The 25,528-nt window shown below is 49.8% G+C and overlaps 1 protein-coding gene across 1 annotated transcript in view; it reads left to right on the forward strand.

Moving 5' to 3' along the window:
- Positions 1–3,200: 3,200 nt before the first annotated feature.
- The window catches only part of LOC121437384 (small integral membrane protein 10-like protein 2A), a 41,189-nt gene continuing 18,861 nt past the window's right edge, over positions 3,201–25,528 (forward strand). Inside the window, exons 1-2 of the mRNA XM_041637269.1 lie at positions 3,201–3,949; positions 4,226–6,924. Coding sequence (XP_041493203.1) covers positions 3,359–3,595 — 237 coding nt within the window. The 5' untranslated portion in view covers positions 3,201–3,358 and the 3' untranslated portion in view covers positions 3,596–3,949; positions 4,226–6,924. The remainder of the gene's footprint in view (positions 3,950–4,225; positions 6,925–25,528) is intronic.

A 25,528-nucleotide genomic window follows, 5' to 3' on the forward strand; every position in this document is an offset into this window, starting at 1 on the left:
CAGTTTTCCATTCATAACTGCTCTCTTAAAATTGCAAATTAAGGGAAGAGCAGTTATTGTACAGATAGAAAGCAGTGATGATGGGCCACAGCAGTCAAAACCATCTAAAAACTATTTTTTATTTTTATTTTTTAAGACAGTCTGTATAGACCACCCTCTTGGCCTGGAATTCACCAAGTTCTGTCTGCCTCCGCTTCCTGAATACTGAGGTTAAAAGTATTTTCCGGCATGCTTGGATGTATAATGATTTTTAAAAATGGAGCAGTGTATTAATCACATGTTCCCTTATGATTTAATTTTTAGTGTATAAAGAAAGTTCTATAATAAATAAATCCTATTGAAATACAAATCAGTGTTTGTAAGGTCTGAGAAAGAGAAAATAGAATATGAACTATAAGGGAATTGAATCATACATTGGTTGAGGCTATTGCTTTTAATGTTACTAGGCTTGGTTTATTTGATTTGGTTGAATCTTGGAAGACAGACTATAAGGTCCATCATAAACAAAGCTCTTTTAGAGTTATCACTGGCTTTCATTACTGTTCCTTTCATTATACCCTTGAGAAGTAAAATACTTTTTTTTTTTATTTAGCGACAAGTCCCTTTCTACCACAAATTTAATCTAACTGAAGCATGTGTGTTTTCTGCCTGTAAGCTCTGCAGGTGTTTGCTTTGCTTTCCCTTGAAGCTCCAGCCTTAGGGCAAACTGAATTTTACTAAACAACCACTCCTAAATTGTTGGGCAGAATAGGGCAGTGAAGCATTGGGCCAGTGGGGTTAAAAATTCATGGGACACAATGTGACTGCAAAGCTTGTCTGTTTTCTTTGAAGCATAACATTTTTGAAAAATATTTGATGTTTTATTCTAGTTGGGGTGGATTTTCTAAAGATTTGTTTATTGAAATTTTATTGTACTTGTCCTTATTTAATGACCACCTGCTATACTCGTGTTTGTTTTTTTAATAACTGAATATTTTATGGTATATGGGAACCACACACTGTTTATCCCTTCATGAATTGTTGAATACTTCATATTTTTTCAATTTCTTGGCTAATTGTTAACTATGCTGTGTTAAGTAAATATTTCAAGTTACTTAAAACATTTTGAAATGAGTTTTTAATCTACTCTGATAATCTCGGTCTTCTAATTGATCTGTTTAGAGCACGGTGGGGGTACACCTTTTATCCTAGCACTCAGGAGACAGGGGCATTTTTCCTCGTTTGAGAGCAGCCTGGTTCTCATAGATAATTGCAGGTCAGCCAGGACTGCACAGTGAGACCCTGTCTCAAAAACAAAATTTAAATGAGTATTGATAGGATTTAACTAAGACATATTAATGTATCTTTGTCTCTTAATTCTGTTTCTTTCTCCTTTTCCTATTTTCTTCCCCTACTGTGGATTACATGAATACTTCTAAATTTTCATTGTTATTTATCTGTACTGCTGTATAATGCATTTAATATAGTCAATTTCAGTGTCCGCTACAGGTATTACAATCTACATATTAACTTCTCGCACTCTGCTAACATTGGCATTTTAAATCGTTCCCAGCAATCTAGAAGTATCACTCTTTTTAGGTCTGTTTAACCTCTTTTTAAAAATACATTTCTAAGTATTTTAGCTGCAGAAGGAGAGCATTACATTAGCTGGCATTTACTTTTTGAGGTTTTTCACTCTCAAATTTAATTTTGAAAACACATTAAGGGGGCTGGAGAAAAAGTTCAGCAGTTAAGAATGCTTACTGATCTTCATGAGGACCCAGGTTTGATTCCAAGAACCCACATCAGTGCATTCACATCCTCTGGCCTCCATCAGCATGCCTCATTGGCACTAGGCACATGCCTGATGCATGATAAACGCACACAGGTGTGCACCTATGCACATACATAAAATAAATAAACTTTTAAAAACCCAGAAGAAAGTCCATTATACTCATCCTTATTTTTTACTCACTTTAATATTTTCTTCAAAGAAGGACATTATTATTTTGACATTTTAAGGGCAGATCCGTTTTTCACAAATTCTAATCTTTTTTTCCCATGACTGTCCATATTTACCCTTAATTCTCAAAGACTGTAGTCATGATGTGTTTTGGAACAGACAGGAGCGTGGATGGTGGATCTGTCCTGCTGTACTATCTCTTTAATGTTTCAGGTTTCCCTTAAAAAGCAAAACAACAACAACAAAAATCTCGACCAAGAAAAAAGGACAATGATCCAAATATATGTGAATGTTCTGGTCCCCGCAAGCAGTTGTTCAGGAAGGGACGTGATGGTGAACAGGCATTTTGAGAGGAATACTCAGGTATAACTTCCTTGTAAAATCTTAAAAGGCAATAAGGTGACTGCTTTTAAATTTATAATCATACAGAAGCCTGAGGATTTCTTGCTTCATTAAATAGGTAGGGCTTTCATTGTATTTGGTCTAGCTTGGTTTAGTTTAGTTTACATATCATAAAGCCAGGTGAAAAAAATAAGGGCATTTAAGCACACTACTGTGTCAGGGGTCATAAACAAGGAGCAAATGTAAATTCAAGACAAAGTTGCTTAGTTACCAGGATAAACAGTTTAAAGGGGGCATTCTTAGAAATCCACGGGCTATGTTGGAATTTGCAAACAGAAATACACAGCACCAGTAAATATAATAGAAAATAATACTTGAATATAGGTTTCGTAGCACTCCATGGTACAGTTACAGTTCTATTTGAATTCAAGAAAGGTGCGTGGTTTTGGTTGGCCACATAATCCTGAGGAAACTGGGGAAGAAGGATGAAGGTGTGCATAGGCAGGGGCTTCTGGATATGGTTTCTGTACAACATTAGCAAAGTGGTTGAAACCTACTACACTTCCATTATCCTAGGGGATTCAGAGGAGCCAACTCTGGCACTAGCACTTTCTAATTCACTTGGTCCTCAGGAATAAGCACTGAGCAACCAGGAAGGAGGTGAAGATGAACTCATACTGTGTGGGGCTGGATCACAGTGGTCTAGTGAGGGGGCCTGGGCTCAACAGAGACCTTGCCATTAGGAACGAGAGGCGGGGTCCCTAAACCAGCTTGTCCAGGCCTTGGTCTCAGAGTGCAGGGGGGCTAGGCATTTAACCCACCTCTGAGGCTAGTTTGTGAGCCTGCTGCAGGGTCTCCATCTCAATCATCCCAGAGCCTGCGGCGAGGGGGCGGAGCCTAGAAGCGGCGGGTCTGGCGGGAAGGCCAGAAGCAACTGAGGCTGCAGGGTGGTAGGTGGAGCACTGGGTGCTGCAGGGACCCGGGAGCCCGAGGGCACAGCTGCCTACAGCGTGGGATGGTTCCAGGTGACGCCCTGGGCTGGCTTTGTGGCAGGTGAGAGAGTGAGCCAGGCCGATGGCGGTGACTGCGGCCCTGTCAGCTGCAGCTGCGGCTGCGGCCCTATTCGGCCTGGCAATGCGATTGTCGCGTTGGGCGGCGATGCGCGGCCCCTACAGCGCTTTCTCCAAGGGGCTCACGCGCACGCTGCTCACCTTTTTCGACCTGGCCTGGCGGCTGTGTGTAAACTTCCCCTACTTTTATATGGTGGCCTCGGAGATGCTCAACGTCCGCCTGCAGGTGCGGATCGAGTGAGCCATCGCCAGCCACAACGGCGGCCACTGGTGGAGAGCGCCACCCACGCCACCCCCGCGCCACGCATGAAGGACCGTGGGGCCGCTCAGTGCCTAGAGACCGCGGGGGGGGGTGCAGACGGAACTGCCTGGGTCCCTCCATTTTAGGCCTCCGCGGAGGGCCACAGTACTGCATCCCATACCACATAAAACAAAAAACAAAACAAAACAAAAAAACTTAACAGCCTAGTCATTTTCCGCGGCATCCAGAGAATCATCAGAGTCTGGCAAACCTGTTGCCTCCGATTGACCAGAAAGAGGGAAAACCCGAAAGAGGGGGTGCTACCGCAGGATTTACCAGGCCCTGTGCAGGAAGGTAGGCACGAACAGGTTGAAATGGGGTCTGGTGGGTATAACTCGTTTGTGGAAATAGGGAATACGCCATGGCACACCTGCTGCGTAGCCAAGCTTGGAAACTGAAAAGGTAGGCAAGGCTATCCCGTGTCTCTGGTGGTGGTCCCATGATAGGGTATTGGGTGGCTATGACATCTTGGAGGGTCAGCTCATCACCAACACACAGACAGGGAGCCCCTCCCATCTTCCAGGCCTCAAGTTCTCTCTCTCTCTCTCTACCCCCCCTCTTTTTTTGTAGAAGCCTCCTAAGATGTAACCTGAACCCCGAATGACAGAGTGAATTGGGCCAGTGAGCCCCCAGGAAGGTGCTAGAAGAGGAAATATTTGTCCAAAGGTCTCCCTATGTCAGGTGGTCAGATAAAATGGACAGTTCTTTTCTGAACCAAACCTCAGGTCTGTCCCCTTCTTTGCATGCAGGCCCAAGGTTAGTCTCTGCAGCTCTGTGCAGCCCTTCTCCAGACTGCCTCCTGCACTCTTGGAGATGGGGCAGGGGACAGTCCTCAGCCTGCTCCCCCTGCTCTCCCTGTTGCTCCCCTAACCCAGTCTGGGGCATTCCTGAGGCTCTCTGCATCTGCAGACAGGAAAGAACAGGAAATATTGGTTACAATCGTCTCTTTCCCCCACAGCCTGCTTCTCCCATCCTCCCTGTCTGTCCAGCAGCACCTGCGATGACACTGGTGAGACCCAGAAGCCCATCTTCCAGCCATGAGCAGCCTGGCAGCTGTGTGCCACAGGATCTGGGGAAGTGGGAAGGATTCCAGCAGCAAGCATCTGCTGTCGGGATAGGGTGGAGAAGCAGAGTGCACAGGAAGCCAACTCTGAAGGCTTTTTTTTCAAGCCTTGGTCTTCTGGGTGATGTCTCCCTTCTGTCATCATTTCAAGATGGATCCCTATGTAGAGATGCCTGCCTCTGTTCCTGAGCAGCCCGGGGAGTAGCTGAGTGAAGAACCTGCCTAGAAGAGGAAGGGCCTTTCTGGTAGAGGCCTAGAGAATGGTGGGGTTGCTCAGGCTTTCTGGCCCAGCCATAGAAAAGTTGCCAGTGTACCTCGGGCACTGATATCTCCCAGCAACACTGTGAGGGAGACATATTCCCTTATCTCATGAACACAATGGTGCTCAAGTACCGGGCTTGGTTTGCTCTTGTTACACACAGAAGGGGGGGGGGCTCAGCCTGCCCTGGACCTTCATTCCCCCACCCCTTCTGCAGTCTTCTTCACGACCTGGAAGGTCGGTGTTGTGGGGGGGGGGGGGAGTAGAGAGTTGCCAGGGCACCTAGGGAGAAAGAGAGACCGTTGGTTAGGGAAGCTGGGCATCTGCCTTTCCTTGGAGTGTGCTATGGAAAGTCATGTTGAAGACAGGAATAGCTGTGGTGGAGGACCTAGTAATAGAATCTCAACCCCCTGGTAAGCCATTTACTCTCAACAGAGCCAAATGTCCCACCTCTCTAGAGCTTACCATGGGCTCCTGAGCAGTTCTGTGCTGCAGACCTCTGAGCTGGTGATGATGGCATTGTGGTTCCTAGGATCGGGCTGCTACCAGAAAAGTGAAGATGTTGAGAGCTTTGGCACCACCCCATCTCTGTGTTCTCAGCCTTAGGGCTCCATCCCTGGAATCACATGCGATATCATACTGATGCGGTTAGGACAGTACAGGGGGCTTTGGGTGGGGTGCCCAAATGACCAGGAATGACCGAAGGGACACCCATCTCCTATTTCCCTCAGTTCTTCTGGCAGCGATAGCTCAAGGTCCATGTATCCGGTTCTCAGGATGGAAACCTCCAAGACGCTAGGTGGCCCCAGGGACAGCGTGGCCTGGGTGCCCACTAAGAGTCAAGGACCCAGAGGAAGATCTCCATATCTCTCGTTTCAGGTACACAGACTGAATGGTGGCTACTACATGCCCCCTGCTGTTTCCCACAGTTCAGGATTGATACTCTGTTCTGCCAAGTTTCACTGAGCGCTTTGTGTGTGTATAAATACATGTCTGTGAACGTGTTTACACTGCAGATTGCACGATTGAGGAGGAGCTTCACAGGTATACTGGGCTTCCTGTCGAATAAGGACCTTGACCTACTGGGAGAAATGAGTATGGAGATGGAGGCCCTGCCTTCTTAGACTTCCTGCTCCAGGAAGCCCCTCCCTGCTCATGTCCAGGCATGGGCTATGGTGTGAGGTCGGAGGCACTGGCAATGGACTGGACTCTGGGCCAGTAGATGCGGGTAGAACTAGGACTCTGCTTTGTGTTCTTGTCCAATTCTAGCCCTGAGTAGTCTGTGAGCCTCTGTTTTCCCCGCCCCCTTGGCTACTTTTCTTCCTCCACAGTGTGTGATGGGGTCGTGATGCACTTTATCTCCTTGCAGTCTGTACTGCAAGCAGAAGAGCTTCAATCAGCTCAGAGACTGGACCTGGATGGCCATACATTTCCATGTGTGATGAACTCTGCGCTGCCAGCACTGTCTGGTCAGAGATGCCGTTTCTGATGTTGCCACATGTTGTTGTCTCTTAAAGTTAAAAGAAAATCTTCGAGTTCAGTACACCAAATACTGCCTGGATGCCTCCTGTTTTTCTCAGGTGCCATACCGTACGTAGTGTGGGGAAGTGGGTGAGGTGCAAGACAGCACTGTCCAAGCCCAGCAGGGGCCATCCAGAGAGCTGATCAGGGAAACTGCAGCTTCAGAGCCTCCTCCTAGACCACCGTTGACAGAACCACCACCCTCTGCTCCCCCCACACCAAGTGGGCAACAGTAGAGCCAGGCCCAGGATGTTCCAGTTGTTCTCATCCAGTGTTCAGAGAAAGAAGCTGAAGTTGAGGCTTCTCTTTCATTCCAGGGTCTGGACTCAATGTGTTTAATTCAAATTGAGCCTGAAGAGAAAGGGGAAATGCAAGAACGTTCTGCAGGCCACTCTGTGCAGCCCAGAGATCCGTCTGCAGGAGCAGGTAGGTGGTAAAGTCCTTACTGCTGTCTGGCTGGGAGCATGCGAAGAACTCATGACAAAATGAACCACCTGCCACAAGCTGGAGCTGGATGCCTGCTTTTCTCTCATGACTTTACCTCTGTTCTCTCAGAACTCCATTCTGAGGGGTTACCAGAGAAGCCAGGACCCCTAGGGCTGAGGTGAAGTGGGGCTTAGCAAGAGGGCAGGAGGCTCAGGCTGGGGGAGGTCAGACAGCAAGAATGCGAGAGACACCCTTGTGGGGACTAGGAAAAGGGCACCCAGGAGGGCAGGAAAGGTGACATGAGGCTCACATGCATTGTGGGAGACTAGAGAAAGTCAGGAAGTTTTTGTGGTAGGGTAGAAGCTTCAGGAGCAGGACAGGAGACTCCTGGGTGCTGTACAGCAGTACAGGAGGCTCCAGTGGGGGTACTGTAGACCTTGGGAATCATAGAGGGTTCAGGAGAAAGACAAAAAGCTGAGCAGATACTCAGGAGTCTCGTGGGGACACTAGGAGTTCAGGTAGGAATGGCTGAAGGCTGGGGAGGTGAGCAGAAGAGTGGTGTAGAAGGTAGGAAGCTCAGGGGTTGTAGGATTCTGGGAAGGGTGACAACAGGCTGGGGGATGGTAGAGTGGGGAATGATCGGAGGATGGGCCATGTGGAAGACTCTAAAAAAGGGCAGGAGGCTCAAGAAAAGGTTGTACTGTGAGGAGGGCAGGAGGGTCATAGAGTGGGCCTGAAAGCTAGAGAGGCAGGTAGGGGAAGTCAGAGATGAGACAGGTAGCTGGGGGAGAACAGAAGGTTTAGAAGAAGGGCCGGAGACACAGAGGAAGGTTGGGAGACTGAGGAAGAGAGCCAAAGAATCAGGAATACAGTACCCGAGCCAGGTCAGAAGGGTCAGAAGACCCTATGAATTTGTTAGACTGAGCAGCTGGCTCAGAGGCTGTAGGAGGCTGAGAAAAAGGCAGGCAGAGCTAAGGGACATATGCTAGGGAGGGAAGAGGGTCAGGACCGACGGCCATACTGTTAAGGGAAGGTGGTGTCTGATGGGCAACACAGAAGACAGAGAAAAGGTAAGCTGGACAAGAAACAGGTGGGTTCATAAGACTGGGGAGGACAGAAGGATTTGGGGTTAACAACAGGCTGGAGGGGGGAATGGGTATCTGGGCTAGGGCAGAAGGATAGGGAACATGGCGGGGGGCTGAGAAGGAACATAGCAGACTGAAGAGAATGGTGGGGGCACATGAGGACAGCCCATGATGAGGAAGGCAGTGTCGTGGAGGGTATGAGGCTGGGTTGGGGACGAAGAGCAGGGCTGAGTGAAGGCAGAAAGAAGGCTGAGACAGAGGCATAGGCTGAAAGGACAGCTGGGAGCTGGGAAGGGATGGGGAGACTTCAGGAGGAAGGGGCCAAGAGGCTGGAGAGGAGAAGGCTGGAGAGAAGGACACATGGAGAGGAGGGCAGAACGAGGAAGGATGCGAGAGGCAGAAGACTAGGTAGGGAAGGAGACTTGGGAGGAAGGAGAAAGCAAGGCATCAGGCTGGTGAGGACTGCCAGTGGGTGGGGGAAGGGCAGATGGTAGGTGAGGAGGGCAGAAGGTTAATAGGAGGTTATGATGTTACACGGTGTAAGTCTATTGAGGAAGAAATTATGGCCAGAGGGAAGGAGGGGATTGTGGAGGGCAGAAGGCCTAAGAAGTATGCAGGAAGCTAAGGAATACTGCAGGAGTTGGGGTGGGGTCTGAGAAAGTGTGGGAGTGGGGAGAGGAGTGTAAAGGAGAGCAGAAGCTGGAGAAGGTAGCAGACGTGAGAGAAAGGTGAAATATGGACAGAGGCTTGGGGCACTGTAAGGGTCTGGGGGACCCAGAAGGCTGAGGAGGGGGGCTGGGAGCTCAGGATGAAATCAGGAATGAAATAGATGGCTAAAGGACAATGGAAGGTTAGGGGAAGATAGAAGGCTTGGGGAGGGCAGAAATCTGGGGAAGAGGAGCAGAAAGCTAGAGGCAAGACAGGGTAAGGGAGGAGATAAGGATTGTTATAATCCAGAGAAAGACAAGGGGCTAGAGGAGAAGGGGAGGTTCCTGGTGAGAGCTGGAATTATAGAACAAGGACAGCAACATGGAGCCTCAAAGGGTGGGTAGGACACTGAAGATGTTTCACTTTAGGATAGGAAGTGGAGGAGAAAGCAAGATGCTCAAAAGATAGTCAGAAAATGTGGAGCTAGGCACTAGAATGTGTGTGTGTGTGTGTGTGTGTGTGTGTGTGTGTGTGTGTGTGTGTGTGTGTGTGTGTGTAGGGGGGAGAACTCAGTATACAGAGGAGAGAAAGAGTCCTGGAGGTGGGCCTGTTTCTGAAAGTGGTTAAGAGGTTGATAGAGGGCAGGATGGCAGGGTGAAAGGCACCACAGTTGGGGATAATCACAGAGGGGAAGGCACACACATTCACACACACACACACACACACACACACACACACACACACACACACACACACTGGCTCAGGGTAGATAGCTGCAGATGAGGACAAAGCCCATGGCATATGGTATGTTTGTAGACTAAAGAAAGGCCTAGGGATGAGGAGTGCAAGATGATCATGGAGAAGGAATAAGGAGCAGAGATGTCAGGAGTAAGATGGGTGGGTAGATGAGAGCAGAAGGATGGATCTGAGGAGAGAAGACCTGGAGAAAGACAGGAAGGCCAGGCAGAGGGAAGGAATCAGAGTGAGAGCAGGTGCTGAGAGACAGAGGAAGGCAGGGGAGAGGATTGGAGGGAAGGAGAATAAGCCCCTTAGGGGAAGGCATGGGACTGAGAGAAGGAAGGATGAGGATGATGAGGCAGGCGAACAGGAAGCTGTGAGGGTATCTAAGAACATTAGTTACAGAGCAGGAGGCAGATACTGGTCAAGAGATTGGGAGGAAATAGAAGTTTATAGAGAAGGACATGAAGAAGGACCTGAGGCTAAAGGGGAAGGTGGGAGTCTGGAAGGAAGTCAACAGGCACAGAGTGAGGGTAGGAAGCTGGTGGGGACCGAAAGCCCAGGAAAAGATGAAGGACATTAGGGGATGATAGAGAATCCAAGGAGAGCTAAGAGCTGGGCAGGAGGATGCTGTGTAGGGTAGGGACTTCAATGTGGAGGGTAAAAATAGGGAGTGACAGGACTCCAGGGAGGGGAGAGGGTATACAGACATAGAAAGGTAGAGAAGAGAAGTGAGGACTCAAGGGTTCTAGATGCCTGAGGAGGGAGGTCACACACTCAGCCTAAGAGTAAGATGGAGAGAGCAACACCTGGAGAGGATAGTAGGAGGGAAACTAAGAAGCAGGATGAGGAAGGTGAGGGAGCAGGGCAGAAGACTCGGGCAAACATCGGGGGATGAAGAGGAGGACAGAAAAATGGAAAGGACAAAAGTTCAGGAAGAACTTAAGAGTCTGGGCAGAAGGGCAGAACCATGGTGACAAAGCAAAAAGGAGCCTAGGGTGAGTAGGTAAGGCTACAAGAGGTTTAACATTCATACAGGTGACTGAAGAGGAGGGAGAGATGGTGAGGTTGGTGGTAGAATAGAGGAGAATAGAATGTAGATGAAGAGGAGGAGAGAAGGAAGCATCCTAAAAGGGCATAATGGTCAGCAGGACAACAGAAGTTTAGGGAAGAGAGGAGGAAGCTCAGGGACAGGGTAGAGGTGAAGGGAAGAGGCCAGATACTGAAGGGGGCTTAGGATACAGGTAGATTTGAGGGCATTAGAAGGATGGGGTGGAAAGAAGATGGAGCTGAGGACAAGATGGAGGTGACAGGAGACTAGGGAAGAGGGACAAATAGAAGTGTCAGGAGACACACAAAGAGGATGCTAGTGAGGAAAATGGTTAGAGTATCCTAAGAGTGGAGAAGACCTGGGAAGAGGTGAACTATTTGCTGTATACTCCTAGTGAGTGGAACCAGAGGCTCTGGAAATTGAGAATCCTGGGAAAAGAGGTTCATGGGAAGTCTAAAGACTGGAGACGTACACAAAGTCAGGTCAGGAGGATAGGCAATATGCTGAACACTGTAAGGCTCATGAGGAGTGTAGCAGATTCCAGGAAGTCCGCAGAGACACAGGGCAGTGAGCAGACTGGAGATGACATCATGAGGGATGAAGCTGAGAATGGGGTATATGCTCCTGAGGAGAGAATGAGGTTCTGGGACAACATAAGGATAAGGAGGATAGGGGTTTAAAACATAAGGGAAGGAAGGGAAGAAGAAGCAGAGGACTGAGGAAGTTATTAAGAGGATGGTGGGGAGGAGACCAGGAGACACAGTTGAATTGCTAAAAAATTAAGACAGAATTAGAGGAAGAGGGTTAAGCAGATGTCTTGGATGGGGCCAAAGATGGGAAGTGATTGTCAAAATCAAGAAGATTGGAAATGCTAGGTGTGGGGATAGGGGTTGAAGCCTTCTCCTGGTAAAAACAGGATAGAAATGTGTTTCTTGGAAGAGTAGGTCACTGAGGACCAGATGCAGATTAGGACACTTAGAATCTGAGTACCAGGGGATCCAATTGAAACTTAACAGATAGAGAATAGAAGGTATGTCAGAAGGCCAAGGGCAGTGCAGATGACTGGGTAAAGGCGACCATCTGGATCGAGATTCTTAGGAATTTTGGATCAGAGACTGAGGTAAAGGAGAAGTCTAGCTATCAGGGCTGTGTAGGGAGACTGGAAAGGACAGAGGAGTCTGAGGGGTATGGTGAGACTAAGCAGGACGGGACACTTGGGGTTCTCCTAGGAGAACAGAGCAACTCAGGAGTTTGAGAGGGTGGGTAGAAGGCTAGGTCGATGACAGGATAGCTAGGGTTATGCTGGGTTACAGATGCAGTTGCTGCTTACAACATACACACAGGCATTCATAGAAAATGTGCAATGATTCTAGGGGGAGGTTTTTTTTTTTAAATTGATTTTTATTGAGCTCTACATTTTTCTCTGCTCCCCTCCCTGCCTCTCCCCTCCCTTTAGGGAAGGTTTTAGCCTACACATGCAATAGATGGAGATCCGAGTACTGGAGGGAGGTTCTGGTGAGGGCGGATTCTAAATAGGGTTTAGCAGAGGATGTGGAAAGGGGGGAGTTGGAGTAGAAGGAAGGGAGTAGGGGGCAGGTTGCAGTGTTATAGCAAGGTGAAAGGCTTAGAGTAGGGAGGACCGAAGGTACCCATAGAGGACTCTTTCAGGGTCAAAGCAGAAAGTGGAATCTCGGTGCTTGGGCAAAGAAGTCTTGTGTTGAGTTCCAATTGTCTATTAGCAGGTTAAAAAGTAGTGGAGGGAGCTGGGATTGGTGGTGCACACCTTTAATCACGGCACTCGGGAGGCAGAGGTAAGTAGATGTCTGAGTTTTAGGACTAGCCTGGTCTACACAGCAAGTTTCAGGACTTCTATGGCTACACAGAGAAACCCCGTCTCTAAAAAAGTCTGAGCAGGAGGACAGGAGACTGTGGCTGTGGATGGCAGGTTTCAGGAGGTCCCTAGCGACATGAGTGAATGAGTAGCCCAGGGAAGCTATCAGGAGAGCTGTGGGCTGGGGATGAGGGTCGAATGATCTGGAGATGCTAAAAGGGTTCAAGATGTTGAGCATAGGGAGCTGGAAGAGAGGAGAATGAGGACAGCAATAAACAGAAGCCTGGGGCCTATGTTAGTTGGACCATAGGGAGGAGGGCAGGAGGCAGGGATTGCAAGAAATGTAAGGCCGAATGCTAGAAGGGACTGGGTGGGCAGATGTCATGAGGACAGGGGGTAGAAGTGATGGCACAAGTCTGGAAGGTTAGAAATGCTGCACCTTCGAGTGGGAATCTCAAGAATGGATAGGAGTCTTGGGTAAGTGAGAAGAATGGGGCGGGAAGGGAGCTCCTGGGGGAGAGTAGGGCATTGAGTTCCAGAAGCCGTCCCAGGGTGTTTAAGAATCTGGATCCCCAGCCATGGCGTTCCAGTGGAGGCTTAGCCAGTGGAGGGCAGAAATGTAGAGAGGAGGTCATTTGCCTGAGGACATGGTGGCTGGTTGGGTAATGACCCGCATTCGTTTTGAAATGTTGGAGGCTCGGGAGTAACAGAGCAAATTGCTGGGGAGGAGGAATGGGCCTCCGGAGTCATGGTTCAGAGGCAGAAGTAAGACAGAATGGTAGGGAGCAGGCTATGTAGGGAGACTGGAAAGGAAGGGAGAAGTCTGGGGATGAAGGCATGACTGCTCAGGAGGACAGGAGGCTCAGGGAGTGCCTAGGAGTCTTAAGGGAAGACAGGATATTGAAAGGGAGGAGAGCAGGCTGAGCACAGGTCCCCAGAGTGGGGGACAAGTTTCTGGGGCCTTAGGCATCTGTGAGCAAGAGCAGGCTTTGGCAGAAGCATGGAAGCCTGGTTGGAAATTAAGAGACTGTCTGAGATCAAAGTGCTGTTGAGGAGGGCAGGACACTCACAGGGAAGACAAAAAGCCTGGGGAGGGGGATAAGGCGGAAGGTCAGGTATATGAGAAGCCTAGCTGGCCAGGACAGGGTAGTACGCAAGGGCCAGAGAAAAGAAAAGCCTATGGGAGACTGGGGAGATAGAGATAAGGGGCACAGTGCTCAAGAAATATCAGGGTATCAGGAGGACAGGGCTGCAACAGAGAGTGGGTTCTAGGAGATGGGAAGCAATCTGACCAGGAGAGTTTGATGCCCTGGTCATGAGACAGAAGTCTGAGAGAAAAGCACACGGCATGTTTCAGGAGGAGGTCATGAACCAGGGAGTGTAGGCACTAAGCAGGATTTATAAGAACGATGCAGATGAGGGATGCTGGGGAGGGTTCCAGTCTAGAGGAAGGGTCAAAGTGGGTAGGGGCAGGAAGCTTGAGAAGAGACCGGAAAGCTCTCTGTAGGATCCCAGGAAGCTGCGTGGATGGTAGGATGGAAATAGCAGAGGCCTAGACAGGAGGACTGGATTATGTGAGGTAAGCAGGAAGCGATGCGGGCGGCAGGAGAAGGAGGACTTAGCCTGGAGGCTGAGTGAATCAGGGTGAAGAGTGGAGGAAAAGACACGTAGCAGAGCAGGCAGAGGTTCACAGACAAATGGGAGTCGGTTGTATCTGCTTGAGGACAGACCGGGAGAGTCTGGGACCTGACATCTGACTCAGCACTCAGGACAACTCTCTGCTCCTCCATAGGCCCAAAGTTTGATTCGAAGAATCCACATGGGGCTCACAGCAGAGGAGTGAGTGCTGTTTTACACACTATCCTCGTCCCAGAGGAGCGAGTGCTGTTTTACACACTATCCTCGTCCCAGAGGAGCGAGTGCTGTTTTACACACTATCCTCGTCCCAGAGGAGCGAGTGCTGTTTTACACACTATCCTTGTCCCAGAGGAGCGAGTGCTGTTTTTCACACTATCCTTGTCCCAGAGGAGCGAGTGCTGTTTTACACACTATCCTCGTCCCAGAGGAGCGAGTGCTGTTTTACACACTATCCTCGTCCCAGAGGAGCGAGTGCTGTTTTACACACTATCCTCGTCCCAGAGGAGCGAGTGCTGTTTTACACACTATCCTTGTCCCAGAGGAGCGAGTGCTGTTTTTCACACTATCCTTGTCCCAGAGGAGCGAGTGCTGTTTTACACACTATCCTCGTCCCAGAGGAGCGAGTGCTGTTTTACACACTATCCTCGTCCCAGAGGAGCGAGTGATGTTTTACACACTATCCTGGGACCATTTGTGTACTTGCTGCTAAGGTCGTGCACATAGGCAAAGTGGCCGTTGAAGAAAAATTCATGATTTTGAAGAGTGAGGAATTCTTGCTTTAAAAAAAAAAATAGAGTTTAGTTTGTGCCTCTGAATGTCGAAGCACCAAGTACTGGAGTGTGGAACTGTTTTATGGTGTTCTTTTCAAAAGCAGATAAAGGATGATCTGGAGAAATGAGAAGAGGAACAAGTCTCACGCAGTTTAGAACATTATGGGAACCTAGTAAGCCTAGAGTTGCCTGTGGAGGAGAGGGCTCCAGGGATAGCATGAATTGGAAGCTTGGGATTGGGCAAAGAAATCTCCTGAGGAAGGCAAAATGCCCCCTTGGTAGATCCAGAAGCTATAAAGGGGCACAAAGTCTGGGCAAGAATTTGAGAGGAGAATTGGAGCAAGGGTAGTAGACTCCAGGAGGTCCTGAGGAGGTTAAGTGGACTACGGAGGTGTCTGGGTCCACAGATGTGAGTCTGGCCCACCTTGACCAGAGGTCAGAGAGTTCGAGCTTGTTTTGCTCTTTCCAAGTTGTTGACAACAAATGGGAACAAAACAAGAGGTCCTGACCTAGAGTGATTATTTAGTATTTTGAGGATACAGGTGTACCAGCTCCATCTTGACCAAAAGTCAGAGATGCTCTGTTTATTCCTTGTAACATGTTGACGAAGTCTGTTGTCTCCCCACTTTTGGAGAAAGGTATAAAAAGACATGTGGAAAACAAGGAGATGATTCAGTATTCACATAATGTCCTGCCTGATGCTGTTCTGTGTTTTGTCTCTTATTTCTCTCTTATCTCTGTTCTTTTTTGCTTCATAATTCTAATCCCCATGCTTCTACCCTGGGACGTGTGAATCCAGTTGAAGCTGGTCCTCGACAGGGAGAATATCAGTAGCGTTGTAGGCTGGGAATGAGAAGCATATGTTCCTGAGGATTGTATGAGGATATGGGAAGGCAGAGGATAGTGCTAGAGGATAATAGAAGAATCAGAATCAGAATAGGGAAAGCAGAAGCCTGGGGGAATATTTTAGCAGGCAGTTGGGTTTGTGGCAGGAGAAACAGGGATTGCAAGAAACTACAGGGGAATGCAGAAGGGACAGGGCATGTGCTGGTATTGTTGGTAGGATTGCGAGATTGTGGGTGATGACAGAAATCTGGAAGACTGGAAATGTTCAGTCCCAGGGTAGAATGTTTGATAGAGGGCAGGACTCTGGGGCAAGTGAGAAGGCTTGGAGGATGGAAGAGGTCCTTGGGGAGAGTAGGGCACTGCTCTAAAAGCGGTCCCAGGATGCTTAGGATTCTGTGTATCAACCTAGGAAGGTCCAGTTTAGACTTGGGAGCCGTAGAGCAGAAAGGAAGAAAGTAGGTCAGTTGGCTATGACTGCCTGGGTAAAGACCACCATCTGTGGGCTGAAATGCCGGAGGCTCGGTGGCTTGAGGACAAATGATTGGGGTGGAGGGCTAAGGTTTCAGGACTTGTTTGTTAGAGGCTGAGGGAAGCAAGCAGTATAGGCATTGGGGCGGTGTAGGCAGATCTCAAAGGAGAGTAGAAGTCCTGTGAGGACAGCAAGACTCTACTCAGGAGGACAGGAGGCTCAGTGTGTGCCTAGGAGGCCAGAGGTGGTTAGGGTTTATAGAGGGAGCAGAGCCGAGAAGGAGGATAGCACTGTGGCCTGTGTGAGCGTAGGTTACCAGAATGGAAGGCAAGAGGGTAGGGCCTCTGGAGGCTGTGGGGGGGGGGGGGGGGTGTACAGAGAGTTCATAGAGGTGCAGAATCCTGAGGAAAAGTCAGAAAGTCTGCTGTGGGACAGAATGGCTGCTGAGGTAGTCATTCATAGGATGAAGACTGGCACGTGAGGCAGGAGATTCAGACACTGGAAGGCTTGGAGGGAAGAAGGCAAAGGCCAGGAAGCAGAAAAGAAGGCTCATGGAAAAGTAGATGACTGGGGGAGGGCAGAGTGCTGGAGAGGGGGGCAGAATAGCAGAAGGGCAGGGTAACAAAAGGTCAAAGGGAACAGAGGTCAGGTGTTGTACCAGGAGGTGAGGAGTCTGAAGAGAAGGCAGGATTGGGTTCTCCTGGGAGGATATTAAAGCAGAGAAATTAGCCACTAGGCTGGAGTGGAAGGAAGAATGGGGTGGAAGGATGGCGGAAAGTGGCAACCTGGGAGAAAGTTCAAGCTGGGGAGAGAAGAAAGAGGCTCAGATGAATGGCAGCATGGCAGGAGAGACGGAAAGAAGGCTAGAGAGGAGGGCAGGCATGTGTGGACGCAAGCAAGGCATGGTAGGAAGTAAGGGAGAGGATGTGGGCAGGAAAAATGAGGGTTTTGTTAGGAGGGCCTGGTTGTCAGGCTGAGGAGGTCAGCTATCCCAGGGGAGGTGAAGAGAGTTTTGTATACGGCAGAAAGCTTAGGGAAAGATGGGCTCCTACTACAAGAAAGATGGCTGCAGGATAGGGCCAAAAGTTCAGACCGACTGGGGGAGTTTGAAGCTGGAGGCATAGCTCGGCAGTCACGACAACTTCCTGTTCCTTTAGAGAGGACACAGGTTTGATTCAAAACACCCACATGAAGACTCCCAACCATCTTTGACTCCAGGTCCAGGGGTTCAATACCATCTTCTCACCCCCACCCAGGAACTATTCATGCATTTGGTGTTCAGAACACGTGCAGGCAAAGCCTCCATCCACATCCATCTTTTTAAATTTTCAACATGGTGAATTTTTAATAACCTGGAAGAGGTTAGTTTACTCCAGTCATGGTTGAAGCGCAGAGTACAGGAAGGAGGATCTGGTGTAGGGTGGGATACCAGGTAGGGGATAGAGGAGGACGTGGGAAGGGAGTAGGCTGACAAGGAGAACAGGAAATCAAGGGTGGATAAAAGATTCTGTGCAAGAATAAGATAACTAGACTAGAGGGCAGGTGTCTCGGGGAGGGTGCCAGTATCAGGGCATGTTTTGGAGGCTCAGGAAAAGTACAGGTGCCTTTGGGGAGCTCAAGAGACTCGGTGGTCAAGAGGCTGAGGAGGGACACAAAGACTGGACGGGAGAAGCAGAGACTTGGGTTAGGGTAGCAGGCCGCAGGAGATCCTGCTGTGTATGGGGCTGTGAGAAATCCTGGAAGGACAGCAGGAGGGCAGGAGGATTGAATGCTGGGGTGGGTGGGGGCTGAGTGATCTGGAGGAGGAGAGGCAGATACAGGAGGACGGAAGGATGGCCATATCATGTGTCTAAAAGAATAGCAAAGGAGCATAGGGGAAAATGGAAATCTGAGGACCACAGAGGAGGTGGATGGGGAGGATGGCAGAAAGAGTGGGCGAGCATGAAGCTGGGGAGGATCGCAGGAGGGATGGGTTGGGCAGATTTATGAGTTGGGGCAGGAGGATGGAGGTGGTGGTGGGGCTGGAAGACTGGAAATCCTAGGGGTGGGGCTGGGGTTAGGAGGTTTACTACTGGGTCACAGTCTGGGCCTAGTGAGAAGGCTTGGAAAAGGGAAAGAAGTTCCCTGAAAGTTCAAGTAGGATATTGAGGGCCGGAAGAGTTTTCAGAAGCTTAGGATGATCTGGTCGGGGCTTAGAAAATGGAGAGCAGGAAGCTAGTCAAGTTGCTAAGAGATGATGGGTAGCTGGCTGGGGAATAGCAAAAGTCTGGGGTGAAATGTCAGAGGATGACATTTATGAAAACAGGGGAGGGGCACAGAAGGCCCAGGGCTGTGAACAGAAGTCTGAGATAAGGCAGGAGTCTAGGTGTCAGGCTAGACAGGGAGACAGGAAGTGAGGACAGAAGACCTGGGAGACAGGAGGTACAAGTATGACTCAGAAACTGTTCTAGGACACAGTGCTCTAAAGAAGCAAAAGGCAGTCACCCAGAGGCCAAAAGATTGGGGAGTAAGACAGGAGGGCAGGGGAGGGGGCCACAGGGAAGGAAGAAGTATGAATGAGTGCGAGGCAAGTGGAGTGCCAACTGCTGGAGAGGAGACTGCTGATTGGCAGGCCAGCGGGAGACCAGGGGGGCAGCGAACAGAAGGATCATGGGGGAGAGAGGGCTGAAGGCTAGGCGTGGTGTCTTGTTTGACAAGGAAATGAATCTGAGGGTAAGGCAGGATTGGATACTCCAAAGAGATTAGGCACTGGGCTGGTGTGGGAAAGAACGGTGATGAGGGCTGCAGAGAAGGGTCCCAGCCACCAGCCACGGGGAGAGTGAGAAGCTGGAGAGGTGTACCGTCTGTACTATGTGTACTACGGTACTATGCCTGTAGTGTGGAGCCTGCACTAGGAGACCGTAGTCGAGCCAGGCAAGGGCCTGGAGATTTAAACACACAAAGGCACACAGACAGACACGGGCCATCCTTGAAACAGGAATGCCCCCTTTATTGTGTTCCAGAACTGCTTATATAGGGATCCTTAACTGGTAGCCATGCCCCAGGCAAATCCACCAGAAACCAGTCCCCTGCCACCAGGAACTCCTGAGGGTCTCACGCTCAGAGTAGCTGCAAACACAGAAAAACAAGTTGTTTTGCTCAGAGCAGCTGCAAGCATAACAGGAAATTCAGGGTCTGGGGCCACAGCCCCCAATAGGGATGAGGGCAGAGAGCCTGGACAGAGGTCAAGGGGCTCTTAGTAAGATGTAAGAAGGCTCTGGTGGAGGGTAGGGTGGCAGGAGGACAGAAGGCAGGCTAGAGAGGAGGACAGGGTATGTGGAGGTAAGCAGGAGGCACTGTGCTGGGTAAGGATGGTGAGGGTACAGGCAGGAGGCTAAGGAGTTTGCTAAGAGGCCATGGTTTGGTGGGAGGCTGGGGGGGGGATCTAGATGGACTGCAGAAGGCAGGTTTGAGGGAGGGCAGAAGGTTCATAGAAAATGGTAGCCCGTTGTAGGAAAATTGGCTTTACTGTAGGGCCACAACTTCAGATAACAGGAGGGTAGGAGGCTAGATATCTGTCTCGGCACTCAGAACAACTGTCTGCATCTCCACAGGCTGGAAATTGAAACTGAAGTACCCACATTATCTCATAACAATCTACAACTCCAGTCCCAGGGGATCCGGCATTCTCTTCTAACTCTTCTCGGACCAAGAGTGCCCTTGCTGCTTCGAACACATACACAGGCCAAAGGCCAAGCAGCCACTTAAAGAAAATTGTAATGATTGTTAGGAGCGTGCAATTTTTACTAATAGAGAAGAGTATAGATTATGCATATGATATAGTTGGAGAGCTGAGTACTGGAAAGAGGTTCTGGTGAAGGTGGGATCCCAAATAGGTTTCGAGGAGGATCTGGGGAAGGTGGGATTCTGGGGGAGACAGACAAAGTCAAGGGCACCTTAAGATGTGATGTGAGGGCAAAGACTCAGGGGGTGGGGTGTCAAGGAAATGGGGAGGCTAAAACCAGATGATTTGGAGCATTGTAGAAAGCTATTAGGGGCCTGAGAGAAAGGCAAGATACATGCTGCAGACAGGTTTATTAGTCAGGGAGAACAGAAACTAGACTGGGCTGGCCAAGAAGAAAACAGATGGGTGCAGTAGAAATCTGAGGTTGCCAGGATCAGAGAATGGATGGAGGTTTGGGGTGGGCATAGTTATCTGCGGAGGAGGGCAAGGTGTCCGCTGGTAGATCCAGAGGTAGTCGAAGGACACCAAGTCTAGGCAAGAGGTCAGGAGTTTGAGGGTAAAGGTAAGAGGCTCCAGTAAGTAGGTCCCAAGAGCCATGAGAGATGACCAGAGCATGTGGCGGATGTCAAGAGTGTTCCAGACTTGGTAGGAAGGATGAATGCTCCTGAGGAGGGAAGGAGGCTCAGGGGAAGCAGAAGAATGATGAGGATATGTGGCTAGAAGAGGAGGAGGAGGAGGAGGAAATGCCTGCGGAACAGGTCAGGAGAAGGATGGGAAGAAGGGCAGGATACACAGTAGGAAAGCAGAAGACAAAGGGGAATGCAGAAAGTTGGGAAATGTCAGGAGGACCGGAAGATTGGAAATGCTGGGTCTAGGAGAATGACGCTGGAGAGAGGAAATGAGTTTCTCAGCTGGTGAGAAGGCTTGGCTGAAGTTCTTGGAGATAAAGACACTGCGTTCCAGAAGCAATTCTGGGGTGTCTAGAAATGTCTGCTACAAGGCCAAAAAAAAAAAATCCAGTGGAGGTTTAGAATGGAGGGCAGATAGAAAGAGAAGACGTCAGTCGGCAAAGAGCAGGATATCTAGATGAGTAAAGGCCAGCATCTGTGTTAAAATGTCAACGTGTCAGCATAAGAGAGAAAATGCCTGGGGAAAAGGGCAGGAAGCTTAGGATTCTTGGGTTGGAGGCTGTGGTAAGGCAGAAATCTAGGTATCATGGCTGGGTAAGGTGACTGCGAAGGAGGGAGGAAATCTGGGGAGGATGGCAGGAAGCCCAGGGAGTGCCTAGGATTCCAGGGGAAGACAGGATATTGAAAGGGACTCTAGCAGGCTAGGAAGATGACAGGATGGCCAGGCTCAGCATAGGCCCCTGCAATGGAGGACAAATGTTTGGGCTCTTAGGTGTCTCCGTCGACTGGCAGGTTCTTGACAGGAGCATGGATGTCTGTGTGGAAATTCAGTGACTACCGCAGGGCACAGTGGTTGTGAGGAGGACGAGACACTCACCAGGAGCACCACAGGCTGGGAAGAAAGGCAGGAGGTTCAGAAAGACATGAAGTTAGGAGGGCGGAAGGGCAGGGACTATGGAGAAGAAAAGCTCGTGGAACGGTAGGAGGCTAAGGAGGGGCAGAGTGCCGGACAGGAGGGCTGCATGCTTGGGGCGGACAGCAGGAGTCTGAGACCGCAGGAGAGAGGAGGTCAAGGAGACAAAAGTGACTAATATTGGGGAATTCCAGTCTTGTACAAAGGGTAGGAGTCCGAGAAGAAAGCAAGATGCATGGTGCAGAGAGGATCATGAACCAGGGTGGTGGGCACTATGTGGGTAAGAAGAATAAAGATAAGAGATAGAGTTAAGGGTCTCTGTGTACAGGAAGAGTCAAAGTCTGGGATGGGCAGGAAGCCGGGGAAGGGGAAGAATGCTCTCTTCCCCCACACAGAGGGGAGTGGCCCATAGATTGGGTAAGGTGACTAGAAGGGGCAGAAAGTTACGCAGGAGGACAAAGAGTATGTGCAGGTGATCAGGAGGCCACATGGGGAGGGAGGCCACAAGGAGAGTGAGGACGTATGCAGGAGGATGATAGGAGGCCTAAGTTAGGCAGGATGCTGAGGGGACCAGGGTGAACAGTGGAGAAGATGCGTCAGGGAGGGCATAAGGCTCATAGAAAAGCAGGAGCCTGCTGCAGGAAAGTGGGCTGGCAAAAAGACATGCGCGCCCCTTAGCCTGGGAGACTCTGGAGCTGGGCGTCTGTCTCAGCACCCAGGAGCTGCCTGCTCCTGCACAGGCCCGCAGTTTGATGTCAGACATACACATGGGGCACACAGCGGCAACTCCATCAACAGGGCAACTCAAACACTCTTCTACCCTATCCCAGGATCAGGGATGCAGTTGCTGCTTAGAACAAACACACAGGCATTCACAGAAAATGTGTAATGATTCTCAAGGCAGGGAGTTTTACTAATAGTGAAGAGTTTAGCTTACACATGCGATAGGTCAAGAACTAAATACTGGAGGGAGGGTCTGGTGAGGGTGGGACTCTAAATAGGTTTTAGAGGGGATCTGGGGTGCATAGAAGACTTGGAGAGAAGGGAGGAAGTCAGGGGCAGCTTAGGATCCAATGTTAGGGTAATGGGCCTAGCTTATGGGGGAGGGAAGGTGCCTGTGGATAGATGTCAGATTGTGGATTTTAGGTGCCTCAGTGAGCAAAAATATCTGTGGAGAAGTGTAAGATACCTGTAGTTAGGTCCAGAATCTGGAGGGGTGCAAAGTCTGCATAAGAGGGCAGGAGGCTCAGGGTGAAGGTAATAGGCCTTAGGAGGGGAGGCCACTGGGAAATATGTTAGGAACATTGGAGGCTGTGCGTGAGGGCCCAGTGCTCCCGCGGAGGATGTACAGCTCTGGGAAGGCGGAAAGGTGGTGAGTATAGAGTTCTACAAGGGGAGAGAATGAGGATGGGAAAAGCAGAATCCTGGGGAGCAGGCTAGAAAGGTGTGGGGGAAGGGCAGAAGGCACAGTGGTACTGCCAGACACTAAGGCAGAATGCCCAAGGGAAGGAGGGCTGAGCAAATTGGGGGAGGGGCAGGAGTTTGGAAGTGATGGCAGAAGTCAGGAAGGTTGAAATGCTGGCGATGTGGGGACAGGATGTGAAAGACAGGGTAGTTTGTTTAGGGCATATGAGGAGGCTGGGAGAAAGGAAGGACATATCTGAAGAAAGATTAGGGCTCTGGGTTCTAGAAGCAGTTCCAGGATGCTTAGGAATCTGTGTGCCGGGCAAGGAGGATCGGTTGAGACTGTAGGCAGGTGTATGGAGGGTGGGAAGAGAGGTCAGTTGATTAGGACAATGTAGCTGACCAGGGGAAGGCCAACTCCTGGGCTGAAATGTGGGAGACTTGGGGCAAGAGGAAAAATGGCTGGAGAGAAGGAGAAAAGGACTCAGGTCAGAGGCTAAGATAAATTCAGAATCTAGGTGTCAGGGTTCTGAAGGGTGACATTAAAGGAGGGGAGAAGTCTTGGGAGGTTGGAAAGGCTCTGTGCAGGACAGGAGCCTCAGAGTAAGTCAGGAATTTGAGAGAGCTAGCGCTAGGCTAGACGATAGCCGAAGGAGCATAGGTCCCTGAGATGGAAGACAAGTTTCTGAGAGCTTAGGGGTCCATGCGGAAGAGCAGACAGATCACAGGAGCTCAAAAACCTGAGAAGAGGTTCAGAGCTCTTCAAGGGCATAGTGTTGCTGCTGAGGGCAGGACACTTAACAGGAGGACAAAAGACTGGGGTGAGGGTAAGGCTTGAGGTTCAGGGAGAGGAGATGGCTAGGAGCACAGAGGAGGGAGGGGCTACAGAGGAGAAGAGACATGACACAGCCGACTAAGGAACGGGGGCTGTAGAAGAGGGCCATGTGTGGCACTTTATAAGGACAGGGCAGCAGCAGAGAGAGGATCAAGGGGTTCTGAAAGAAGTAGGCCAGTGGAGTTCTCAAGTTTGGCCGGAGTCTAGGGGAAGGGAGGATTAGGATTGCCTGAGGGCAACAGGGCATTTACAGAACTCTGAGGAGAGTGTTGAATTGGACCTGGGTAGTGTGGAGCAGACAATTTTCCTAACGGCCGAGGCGTTTTTCTGGTCCCAGATATCCCCTGACTCTCAGAAATTTCGGCACTACTCTGTAGCCTTCTTTCTTCTCAGGCTCCAACCTTTCATGAGACTTCTGTCTGTCCTCCCTTCTGTTTGTTTTCACTTCCACATTTCCTGCCAGCCTCCTCTACAACACCCTGGCTTCCTATCATAACCTCATCCTCCCGCGTAATCCTCAACCTCCTTGACTTTCTTTTTCCATTTATGTATTTATTTATTTATTTATTTATTTATATTTTATTTTATTTTTTTGGTTTTTCGAGACAGGGTTTCTCTGTGGCTTTTGGAGCCTGCTCTGGAACTAGCTCTGAAGACCAGACTGGCCTCGAACTCACAGAGATCCGCCTACCTCTGCTGGGTAGAGTCAGATTGCTTAGCTTTGGAGCCAGGCAGGTAGACACAGACGGTTGAGAAGTGGCTTTGATGAAGGGCAGAACTGCAGGGGAGGACACAAGCCTAGGAAGGAGGACAGAAATCTGTTGTAGGTCAGCAGGAGGTAAAATATGAAATTTAAGGAGGTACACCGAGTGGTGGTGGCGCACGCCTTTAATCCCAGCACTTGGGAGGCAGAGGCAGGCGAGTCTCTATGAGTTCGAGGCCAGTCTGGTCTACAGAGCTAGTTCCAGAACAGGTTCCAAAAGCTACAGAGAAACCCTGTCTCGAAAAAAAAAAGTCAAGGGGGTTGAAGATTATGCAGGAGGATGAGGTTATGATAGGAAGCCAGGGTGTTGTAGAGGAGGCTGGCAGGAAATGTGGAAGTGAAAACAAACAGAAGGGAGGACAGACAGAAGTCTCACGAAAGGTTGGAGCCTGAGAAGAAAGAAGGCTACAGAGTAGTGCCGAAACTTCTGAGAGTCAGGGGATATCTGGGACCAGAAAAATGCCTCGGCCGTTAGGAAAATTGTCTGCTCCACACTACCCAGGTCTATTTCAACACTCTCCTCAGAATTCTGGGGAACAGACATTATGCCTTCTTCTGGCCTCCCCGAGGGCCAGGCAAGCACTTGGTTGACAGGACACTGACGCAGGCAGAAGTGTCTTTGACACAGGGCGGACAGTTCAGCTAGAAGAGCAGTGTGATAAACAGAACAAAGGTGTGCATGAGGTAATGAAGTGAATGAGTAAGAAGCCTCTTGAGAATCTTTAGGGAGATCTGTACCTGGAGGAGGAAGTAGGCTGCTCATGGGGAGCTTGAAAAACCCAGAAGGGACCCTGTGTAGGAAAGGATTGGTGGAGAAGGCAGCAGGCTCTGGAATGGTGGGAGACTAGGGGAGGGCAGACACCTGGAGAACAGAACAGGAGGGAGACAAAAGGTGACAGTGGGCTGAGGAGGAGAGGGCCAGAGGCTCGAGGGGCTGTAGAAAGCTAGAATCAGTCACCAGAATGGGTGACGGGTTGTCTGCAAGGATGGGGATGACACCAGGTAATTTGGGGGTACTGTAGGAACCTGGTCCATGATACAAACTTTGGGCAGGAGGCTTGGAAAGACTCTAGTTTACTCTCAAGATGATTGGAACAGAAAGTAATGAGGAGACTCAGTTGTAGCATGGGTGGAGGAGGATAGGGAAGAGGTTAGGGGTACTGTGGGGTGGAAAGTTGAAGGAAACTTTGGAAGCTATGGGAGAAGGAACGTCTAAGGAGGAACCTCATAGTGATTAGTATAGCTTAGGAGACTGGTGGA

Source organism: Microtus oregoni, unplaced genomic scaffold (assembly GCF_018167655.1).
Source record: "Microtus oregoni isolate MIOR12 unplaced genomic scaffold, Mior012 000052F_003, whole genome shotgun sequence".
NCBI lineage: Eukaryota > Metazoa > Chordata > Mammalia > Rodentia > Cricetidae > Microtus > Microtus oregoni.